The 11315-nt window shown below is 37.4% G+C and overlaps 1 protein-coding gene across 4 annotated transcripts in view; it reads right to left on the bottom strand.

Annotated features, from left to right (window-relative positions):
* The window catches only part of ANKRD17 (ankyrin repeat domain 17), a 200020-nt gene that overhangs the window by 63450 nt on the left and 125255 nt on the right, over positions 1–11315 (bottom strand). For 2 of the 4 annotated variants that reach the window (XM_019516757.1, XM_019516760.1), the window contains 3 exons: positions 3471–3619; positions 1385–1496; positions 1030–1175 (listed from right to left, as the gene is read on the bottom strand). In XM_019516757.1, coding sequence (XP_019372302.1) covers positions 1030–1175; positions 1385–1496; positions 3471–3619 — 407 coding nt within the window. The remainder of the gene's footprint in view (positions 1–1029; positions 1176–1384; positions 1497–3470; positions 3620–11315) is intronic. The other 2 variants (XM_019516758.1, XM_019516761.1) reach the window with 1 other exon arrangement.

Genomic DNA, 11315 nt, shown 5'->3' with positions numbered 1-11315 from the left:
TTTTTCAAATCCCCTCAAAAATAGAAATTGAAAAAAAAAAACCTTGGGGGGGGGGGGGTTGTTTTTTTTAGTTTTGACAAGTTTTTCAAAATCAAAACACATGACTTTCCCTTCTCGAGTTAGCAAATAGTTAGAAGCCATAATGCTGAGAAATTATCGACACTGAAGACATTAAAAGCCACACAACAGCAACTACAAGGAAAACATTAATAGTAACATATCATTAAGAACTTCTCAGAAAAGTTTTTTTTTAAATAGTGTTAAAAGACATCTACCTGTTTCAAATAATGGCTATGGGATACCTGTGCTATTAATAGTACAGATCCTAATTATTCTCGGATACATAAGCAGTATGGTCAATTGAGATGGTAACGCTGCTGTTTCAAAAGTAGCAGCAGACAACTGAATCCTTTTCCTTTTGGGAGCAAAATCCTCTGGACACCAGAAGTGTGAAAACCTCCCAAATTCTTAAGATAAATTCTATGATGTATTTTGTACACTGTCAACAATGTACATGTGCTGAAAATGCTACTACACTGACTAAAAGCATTCACTTTCAGATTTAATTCAATGTACACTGTCAACAATGTACATGTGCTGAAAATGCTACTACACTGACTAAAAGCATTCACTTTCAGATTTAATTCAATGTACACTGTCAACAATGTACATGTGCTGAAAATGCTACTACACTGACTAAAAGCATTCACTTTCAGATTTAATTCAATGTACTTTTACCTTTTAATATTTAAGTGTCATCAATCAGCACCAAAACATCTCATAATTTAGGTCTAACTTGTTGTCAAGGAAGCACTGTATTTCTTACGTGGTTTACACTGCAGCATAACTTACCCTAAATGTGCATACCAGCATTATACACTTTTTAAAACTACCGTTTAAAGGTTGGGGTGTTTTGGAAGTCAAGGTATCATGACCTGTAACATGGGAGCTTAATTTGTTCTTAATCTGAAGTATATACCTTGTAACCGGTTTCTAATTATTCCTTATGAAAAGTAAATTTTACTTCACCTCTTGTCTTCCCCCTGAACAAGCCAAAGACAAGGGCGTGTCCTTGGTTCTCTCCGACTGGGCTTCGATATCCGCACCATTGTCCAACAAGATTTCAACAACACCAACGTGACCAGCAGTAGCAGCCAAAATAAGTGGAGTAAACCCTGGAACAGAACAAAAGGTGCCTCTAAAAGCCTCTTTTCATTTATTTTTAAAACATTATTTTAGTTATAATTTAAAGTTGGTTATGTAACCCACAAATAAAATCTAACATAAACAACACACTAAACCGCAAATTTTTCCAGCATTTTGTCATTTTGCTGTACCACATGATACTGGATTTAAACATTCACCAATACACTGAGATGCCTACCTTTTTTGTCCCTATGTTCAATATTAGCTCCTCTCTCTAGCAGTGTCTGTACTAGTTCTTCATGGCCACCAGCACATGCAAGTGTCAATGCTGTGTCATGATTACTCTCCGTCTAGAAGAAACATCAAGACAAATGTTTTACTTTTTAAAAATAAACAGAAATTTGTATTTAATTTTTCATGTGATAATTTTCTCAATTACAAGACAAATCTTTTATAAGCCCAGGATATTTTTAAGTTTTCAAGGAACAGCTGGGACACCTCCTGTGAACCTTATCGTAATAGACATTTGTTTCTGAGGTTGGCACTGAAAACAGATTTAATAGGCATTTATAGGAATATGAGATTTTACCTGTTTTTTGTTAAGCTGTTTAATTTTTAGAGGACATGGTTTCAGTCAAGCAGCTTAGACTACAGTGCAATTTGTTTTTGAACTGCTTTAATGTAACAAGAGCATACATTTTGCTTTCAATTTTTATCAAAATAACAAATTAAAAATAAAAATAATGAATTGCCAACCTTATAATTATTTCTACAGGAGTTACAACGCTAGGGCTCAACTGCTGCAAAACCTACAGAAACCATAACTGAACTGACAGGATTGTTCTTCTGGGCCAGTACTAGCAGTGTCTTTTACACTTGTTTATGAATCTGCAATACAAGGACTTGGAAGGGAAGCAGGCTGTGGCTATAAGTATTTGACAAACGATTAGGACAAAGTTAACACATAAGCATATCTTGTTTTCTAGATTTTGTTTCTAGGTTCACAGAAACTTTCCACCTTCTAAGTCAAATGGATTAATTAAGGTCTGGGTTTCAATCATTTAAATATACATCTCTAAACTTGTTTTTTAATTTCAGTTCCTAAAGTTCACTTATCCAGACCTAAACAAAGAATCAAATCTAAGTCACCCTCAGCCATTCTGTCTTGTCCCAGGGTGAAATCTTATTCCGAAAGTCTTTGGACGAGAACAAATAAACATAACCATTCAAAAAGCTGACTGTTCTCATCAGTTTAGAGACCTAGAAATGTACCACTTACAAGCACTGACATTTTGCACTTGCTTTAGGAGTCTTACGCTAAAGAACAACTGTCATCTGGGGAGCAATAAAAGGTAAAAGACTGTAGCTAGAATAACATGTTTTATTCTATTCTTTAGAAATTAATCTATTTTCATTGAAAAAATAACCCTTAATGCAGTAGATCTCAAAGTATGGTCCCCTCAGAAGGAAACATTTTGAAAGCCATGCAGTGAGATGATCATTCTTTAATAAAACAGCACATTCATTCCCTAGAGCTTAAGAACTACTGTTTTAGTAATAACCTCACAGGCTGAAGTTTACAAATGGTCCTCAGCTGGTTACTGGTAAACTAAATATATTATCTGAACAAGGGAGTGGGTTGAAGAAACACCAGTTGTTCCTTTCAGCTAAATTTCCCATAACTCTGTTGTTAACATCTTGATTTTTGTAGCAGGCATCCACTTTTATATTCTGTTGGTTCTAATATCACTGTATAAGACCCTCACGGCTGTGACATTAACTGGTTAGGCTTTTATAGTGCAGTGACCTATAGTGGTATTACAGCAATTCAAGAGAACAACACAGTTCACAGTGACATGAAACAATGCTAATGCAGTGAGGAAAGAGAAAATCAAAGCCTGGTATCAAGTTTAGATTGTTTCCCAAGCTAGCATGACGATGGAAGATGGCTTTGTTGTGGTTTGCAGTAACCCTTACAAACCATGCCACCTGGCTCTGAAGAGTTATTTCTACTAGCAGGTAGTCAAATAACTTTGTGATAACCAGAAGATCACTTCATCATGTAACTGATCTGCTGTTATTGCACAGGCAAGAGAAAGCAAAAACTAAATGATTGGCCAAAAACAGAACCTGCTTTTTATTCACCTGTACTGCAGCCAGAGAAAACTGCATTACAACTGTCCCTTCGGATTATGTGGCTTTTCATATTCCACCAATTCACTCTACAACTAAATATAAAACTGAACTGTTTACTAAGAGTGATTTATAGATTATGTAGAACCAAGTATTTTCACACATCTGAGCAGCATTGATTTCAGGCTTACCTGTGCATCAATATCTATGGCAGGGTAGATTGGTAGCATGGCTGAAGGAGAAATGATAGGACTTGGAGTTGGTGTCTGGGGTTGGGATACAGAAGTTGCAATGCTATGGGTAGGAGTGTTTGACATTGCAGATGCTCTTCCGCTCACTGCTGTTAAACAGAATGACTATACTTAGTAAGAGTGAAATTTGTAACATTATAAGAAAATGAACAAAATACATGAAAACCAAAAACTTCATTTGCAAATCACATCTTTATTTTGAAAGTAATCACTTTTTAGCCCTACTTCTGAACCTTTAATGGTTTTGACTTGGCAAAAGCAACATCAGTTTAAATAGATATATCGTATTACCTGAATCCAAGACAACCCTAAATTTAAGACCCCCCCCATTAGATTCTATACATAACAAATTTATGCATTTTCTATAGTTTTCTATGTATAAATCTAATTATTGGAGAATCATTTTAAAATTCGTCATATTCTTTTAGGGAGGCAGGCACTGAAAAAAAGGTGTGTGCGGGGAAGCAGCTTCCCCCTTGCTGTCCATGCTCCTGAACCACTTGCCTGCCCCCATTGCTTGCCCTCCACGACCTGTTCCCCCCTTCCCTCCCCATCTGCCCCTCTCCCCATCCTCCCTTACCTTTTCTCTGGCACCAACAGGCTCCATCTCCCCTCCAGCCTCAGGCATGGAGCCCAGCCCCAGAGCAGTAGCCCAGAAATAGGGTGAAGGAATGGGGGAAAAGGGGAGGAAACAGGTGGAAAGAGACTGGGGGGGAAGTGGTGGGGAGGGATGGTGGACATTACGACTTCAGTCCCAACCTGGGGTCAGGGCCAGAGCCACAGCAGCTGCCTGCCTCCATACTGCTTTGTACTTGATTCCGGAATGAGTGCCCCTCCCTCAAATCAAATGAAGGGAAAAAAACACTTGTCTTGGAATCAAATAAATACAGTAAGATACCCTCTCTGGAGAAAAACTCCCCCCAAACTCAGCATCTTTTCCTGGTAAGATCCTTTTTCTCCATGGAGTTATATGACTAATTGGATTTAAAAAGTCCCATGCCATTTACAAGCAACTGGAGCATAGTCAGGCCAGAATAACTAGATATTTAAGCCACTCGTTGACTAACAAGGACTCCTAGACTCCCGTCACAAATCACTCATGCAAAACATCAGCAATTCTAATACAGAAGCTCTTGAATAAATATAAAAAAATATTAACCAAGAAAAACAGATTTTTTATAAGTCATTTTGAAAATGGCACTGATGAAAGGTGCTGCCACAGAAAAAACGTAGTAACTTTTTACAAATATGTTTTTTAAGTTGCATCAAAATGGCATAGTATATCCCTATGGAACTTTTTTTTTACATCAGGTTCTTAAAGCATTTTATAAAGCATTAAAATAAAGAATAATATAACCAGATTTTAATACCCAACTAATTTTCAGGTCTTTCAGTTTCTGACAGATAATCCTTAAATGTGTTTTATGTTGTTAAAGGAATTATGTTTTTCCTATTTTCCTTTCTGATGTCCAAGGACCTTTCCAGTATGGGAAAAAGTGACTGACTATATTGGAGAACATACAAATGCTGTCAAACATGCAATGGATAAATTATTTGAAAAAAAAGTTATCCTTCATGTAATTAGCTTATCTCAGGTGTTAGTTCTAACTATAGTAATTACAAAGAGTGAAATGCCAATTGCTAGGTTTTTTTCACTACACAAAATAGAGTACCTATGTGGGACTCATGCATTAACACTATTTTTTTTAAGTTTATTTCTTCTTGGTGTCATTTTTAGGCCGATTAAACACTTGGAAAACATACCAAATTACCACTTCTGCATAATGAAACCTTCTATTTAGCTAAAAAGCAACACTCCCAACCTGGGCATTAAGGCAACTTTCATCACAGCATCTCACCATCCTGCCCAAACACTTTTCCAAAGAGACTACAGTTTCTTCTCTGCACTAATTGCATTAACAATTCTTGGTTCTCCTGCTTGGACTGCTAGGAGATGCCAACTGCTGGAAATAAAGTAAAATCACCAATTTAGAGCAGACCATTAACAGACAGCAACAGTTTCTGGTCACTAGTAAACAGATTTAATTATGATTCATTAGTCTGCCTGGACTCACTAGCTTTCATGTAGATCAGCAGGATGGCTAAAGGTACTTTTAGCAAAAAAACCCCACAACCTGTTATAATATTAAGTACAATGTTATCACTGGGTATGGACAGGAGTACTGATGTAGGACCTAATGTCTGGATAATCTGGCATAAAAAGAACAAGAAGATAGAATTGGAGCAAGTTCTACCTGAAGGGACACCATATTCCAAGATTTTAGGCACAGGCATTAATGCTCATAAGGCATCCATCATTACCTAAAGCAGATACAGCTTGTTATCCCTCTTATACAAAGATGTGATCTAAAAAAACAGCCAGCAGATTTGATTTATAATAAAAACGAGGAAATTGAGTCTCAGTTCTCAATCCATTGTCTGTTTATTGTTTTATAGGATATGCAGTCAGAAATTGAAATCTTCCTAAATACCAACAAAATCTGAACTCTGAATTTACTGCCATTTATTTATTTATTTATTTAATTATTAGTTTTCAAGTGGCATGGCCACTGTAAATCCCCAAAGCTAATAAAACTTTAATGAACCATCATATTTTATCATGGGGCTCTAGAGTCGCACAGCAAACTTACAGGAAACTAATAACTTAATGCAGAATGAATGGTGCGAGATGCAAGTGATCAATACACCAGAAAAAGAAAATTATCAATGCTGTATGTAGCGCATAAAAAGTTTAAAATATTGTTGGAAATTATAATTAATTCTTTATCAAAAACCAGTTCCAACTCAGGAGATCTTCAAATAAGTGGGTAAGTATGTGTCCCAATACAGTGGAGAAAAAAGATGCATCAATTACAGCAGGAGCTGCCAAAGTGGGTATGCCTTAAAAAACTATTCTCTCTTGCAGTTCTTAATTCAATTTAAGCCTTTTTGTAATAATAAATACTGTGACAGTAGCGGGGGGTGGGGAGAGGGAGGTCTAACATATAGTTCAATAAAGTTTATTGTAAATGAACAATTTTATGCACCCTAGCAGAGGAGACAGTAAATAAGCATAATTTTTTACAATCCTTATATTACATACTTATCTTAAATCAGCTGTAGTCATAATTGACTGGGAAATATATAGTTTACATTTTTACAGTATGATTTGCCAATAAGATGAAAGATAAAATGTGTACTGTAAACATAACAACGTTGAGGGTACCTTTAAATTAGAGGTGCACCAATATATCGGTCCAATATCAGATAGGCACGGATATAAAGAAAATATTCTGTATATGAAATCGGCCATACTGAGTTGGTAATTTGGCTGATAAATGGTCTGTGCATGTGCGCAGCTGCAGCGTAGCACAGGCATCAAAAAGCATAGCCGGGCAGCAGGGAGAGCTGCCTCCAGCTAGTAAGTTTGTTCTGGTGGAAGCAGAGGTGGGGCAGATCAAGGCCCCCGTGGCAAGGAAGGGTGTGGAGCTGGGGCTGGGGCAAGCGCTGCTGCACTGGGGTGGGACTGCACCGCAGCTTGTATGGGGGGCATAGGTGGGGGAGTGGCTCCCACCACTGCATGACGCTTGGCCGGGAGCTGTTGGTCTGGTGGATCGTCCAGCACTCACCTCCTCATCCAACAGCTCCTGCCGCTCATCCAGGAGGGCCTGGGGCAAAGGGGTGTGCCCTCAGATCTGTGCAGAGTAGGGTGGGGACAGGGCTGTGTCAAGCTCTTCCCAGCAAGGCAATGCTGTGCTGGAAGGGGGCTACGGGGTGGGGGGGCACATGCTACAGGGGCACATGCCCCCACCCCCACCGTGCCCTTCCAGACAAGCAGCAGGAGCTGCCAGACGAGCCGCTGAACCAGTGGCTCCTGGCTGAGTGGCAGAAGCCACTCTCCCCCTCCCCTGGATGAGCTGTGGCAGTCCCATATCTGCCCTGCCCTAGCTGGGCACCCTTGCACCAGCCCCTGTTCCAGCCCCCAGCTCCACACCCTCCCTCACCACAGGGGCAGATCAGCATCCCCACACTCCTTTCCTCCCTCCTCCCCTTCCACCACACTGGACTTACCAGCTGGAGGCAGCTCTCCACACTGCTGAGCTGGTTTCAGAAATCAGATAGGTATCGGCCAATATGCCTCCTTAAAAATCGGCTATCAGTATCAGCCACAAAAATCTCTATCGGTGCACCCCTACTTTAAATACCAGTAAGTTTCCAGATCAGAAAAAGCATATATTTTAACACGTATATCCCAAATGTAATCAAAATCACTAGCATGTAAACAAGACAACTAAGTTTTCAGTAAACCATGAGGACTCTGTAGCATCCTCCTAGCCATAATGAATACTTTAGTGGGCCACCTAATTTTACTAAAGAAAAAAACTATTTTTTTAAAACGCTGACCATGATCAGTGCCACAGTAGAAAAATTCAAATTACAGATTTTGTATTTGTTTCAGTAGTTAGGCAAATGCCTAAGGAATGTTAGAGATAAGGTGATTCTATTTCAAATTGCATTGCAATTAGGACAATTTGCTTCATATACCTGGGTCCAGAGCTAGGAACTCTGAGCATTGCTAAAATAATCACATTTTCAGACACACCTCCTACCTCACCTGCGGAACAGGAGAAAGGAGGGACACGGGGGTATCAAATTTTTCCAGAATATTTATTTCTATTAAAAATTTGAAATGGTATAGTATTCAATTAACGTTGACTTGGGCACGCTGCACTCGTTTTTCTCATTTACTGGAATTATGAAATACCCCAATTAAGTATTCTTAAAGTAGATTAGTTTTCCAGATCTCAAATTCCCTCTGGACCTAGAAGGTATGTCCTCACAACGGACATGATTTCCCTACCACTCCCATCCCTGGTTAGCTTATACTTCTAATATGGGAAAGGAGAAACAAAAGTTCACAAATAAATGTAAACTCTAATATGTACTGAGCCAAGGCTATATAAACTAATCTCCTTTGGAGCTATATAAATCCTTATAAGAAGCTCATTTTGAAAATAAGCCTGATATTTTAAAACAGACACATGGGCATACTTGGGACAAGTGTATAAGTAATTAATATATCCTTCTACTTTTGAATCAGTGGGTAATGCTAGGCAGTATAATTCATTAAGTATTAGAACTATTTTCCTCATAAAAATGCAAGATTTCTTATTTATTTGCAGTCCAGTTTTGAATTTGTTTACATTACAATTAACATAAGTATCTTTCTTACTGGTTTTCTCATCATCATTAACAAGTTATGAATGAGCAGTCAGTAATGCAAACAACAGAATTCTAAGAATTTTTTTCATGCTATATTGATGTAATTTGAGGTGTGATGGTTGATACCATGATGAAAGTAAATTTGTCTGATTTGTTAAATAATAAAAATAAAAATAAAGTAAAATTATAGTGTTATGATTTTCACACTTTCAGTTTTTCCACCGTGTCCAAAACTCACCCCTTCAAAAAAACAAAAAAGACAGTTTTATGTATTATCTTACAGTTATCGAAAATATTCCTAGCACACGTGATTATGGATTCATGCAAACTACATGCTCACAATGATGTCCCAAAATACAGTTGTTAAAAGGCATGTTGCAAATATAAAATTTGCGTATACAATGCCTGTTCTAAAAATTAACGGGTCTATTAACATGAAGTTTGAGAATTCACTTATTGTAGCATGTTTATAGTAGATATTTTCAGGTACATTTTAATGCAAAATATTGGCATAAGTGGAAGAATACCGCTTCAGTAATTGCTACAGAAATTTTTTTCTTTGCACAAAGTTCATACCTTGTAGTCAATGGACCAATAAAAAGTAATTAAATTGTGCTTAACATTCTTCATGCAGCTGCTTTGAGAGCATATCAAAAATAGGTATCAAAAATAGATGTAGGTATTACTGTTCTATAATACTGATAGCATAGTATTACTATAATACTGATAGTAAAATCCTTGAAAAGAGAGGTTAAACTGCCATTGCAGTAACCTACTCTGTCCAGTGAGACTAATGAACACTGCAAATATTTACAAAGGGTTACAAAAGAGGACAGGGCCTCAGGATCTGGGGATTCTAACCTTAGGTATGGTAATGAGTTCATGTGTGACATCTGTCAAGTCACTTTCCTACAACTTAATTTATCCACTTGTGAACTGCAAATGTGACCCACTGATCTGGCAAAGGTGCTCTATGGGAATTTAATCCTCAGATGTCATGCAAATGTGTTCCTATTAATTTTTAATTTCACTTGAAGGTAATCATTAACAGACTAATTGCAAGAAATATCTGAATAAAATAAACATCTAATATTAGATGGGGAAGCTGTGACAGGTAAAGGGACTCTGAAATTGTATTTTTAATAAATTAGTATTTATATCAATGAATTAGCGTAACTTGTAGGTAGATTTAATTAAAACCAGACACATTTCACAGTAAACTGAAGTGTTTCTAATTCACAAGGGCATGAATTCAGAATTCACCACACCCAATACAAGCCAAAATAACATTAACAACATCTGATGCGAAAGCAGAGCTCTTTCTTTGTAAATTTTATTCTGCAAGAGATGTCAATGACCTTCAACTCATGTCCATAAGTCAAGTAAAAAGTATTTTTTCGAATAATTTAACTTGTTTACCTTTTGTTTTTTTCTGGTGCTCTGCTAATTTTTTCCAGTTATATCCTGAAAACCCACCACCTACCACTAACAGTTAAAGCAACTGAGCACCTCTGAACTTCTCTAATACTATCCTAGGCAAAGTCTGCACGACGAAGTTTTACTAATATACTTTGTTAGTCAGGGATAGAGATGTATACTCTTTGACAGAGTTGTACTGGCCAGAAGCCCTGGTGTGGACCAAGTGCTACAACTATATCAGGAAGTCCTTGCTACCCTGGCCAAACATTCTTAGTGCAGACATGTTCAATTTCTCATTTAACTCAAGAATTTTTAAATACTTAAGATGAAACACAAACAGGTGGTTTTCTATGCCACGGAGCAAGTAAAAACAACTTCCAGTATAACTCAACCAAAGCCTTCTCTAAGATCTAGAAACCAATGAACAGAGGTCATGAAGTCTATGGAGTTCATATCAATATTAAGCCAAACTCATCTTCTACGTAATGTGCCATCCTGAACCCATATTCTACAAGTTAGGTTTCACAAGTACCTTGCAACTTATCTATACAGTTTATTTAGTCTATAAATATTACATGGGTGACTTCACAAATTAGATGGTAGGTAATTCAACAATGAATTTCTTCCAACTAAAAAACTAAGTTTGCCATCAAGGCATCATCTTTGGAAAAAAGCATGCAGATCTAATAAAAACATGACAGAAATGTGTTTCAGAAGCAAACTATGCAAAAATCTACTCTTCCAGAAAAGCATTTGGAAATATTCAAATGGATGCCCTTTAATACAGAATATTAAACACAGTACTTGTGCTTACATTTAATTACTGCCAAAAATTACATTAAATTAATCTGACAGGTGTGTCTACCAATAGTAGGCTCCTAGTAATATATGCAAAGGAAAATCTTCATGACCAATACCAATCAATAACAAATCAATCAATTTTCTTGAGTGTTAATTTATATTTTGCCTGGCAGCATTTTCAAACCTACGTGCCTAAAACCAAGCTCTTATAACACTGGATTGAATTTCAAAGGGGCCAAGTAGCAATAGATCTCATTGTCCTGGACAGAGGGAGAGCTGGTTCAGTAATTCCAGGGTGGGGGGGGGGGGGGGCCGGGAAATAAAACCATTCCTTATGAGCTA

The sequence above is a fragment of the Gavialis gangeticus genome, unplaced genomic scaffold (assembly GCF_001723915.1).
Source record: "Gavialis gangeticus isolate Ggan-Ray unplaced genomic scaffold, GavGan_comp1, whole genome shotgun sequence".
NCBI lineage: Eukaryota > Metazoa > Chordata > Crocodylia > Gavialidae > Gavialis > Gavialis gangeticus.
The sequence above is the reverse complement of the archived record's forward strand: the minus strand, read 5'-3'. Positions and strand labels throughout refer to the sequence as shown.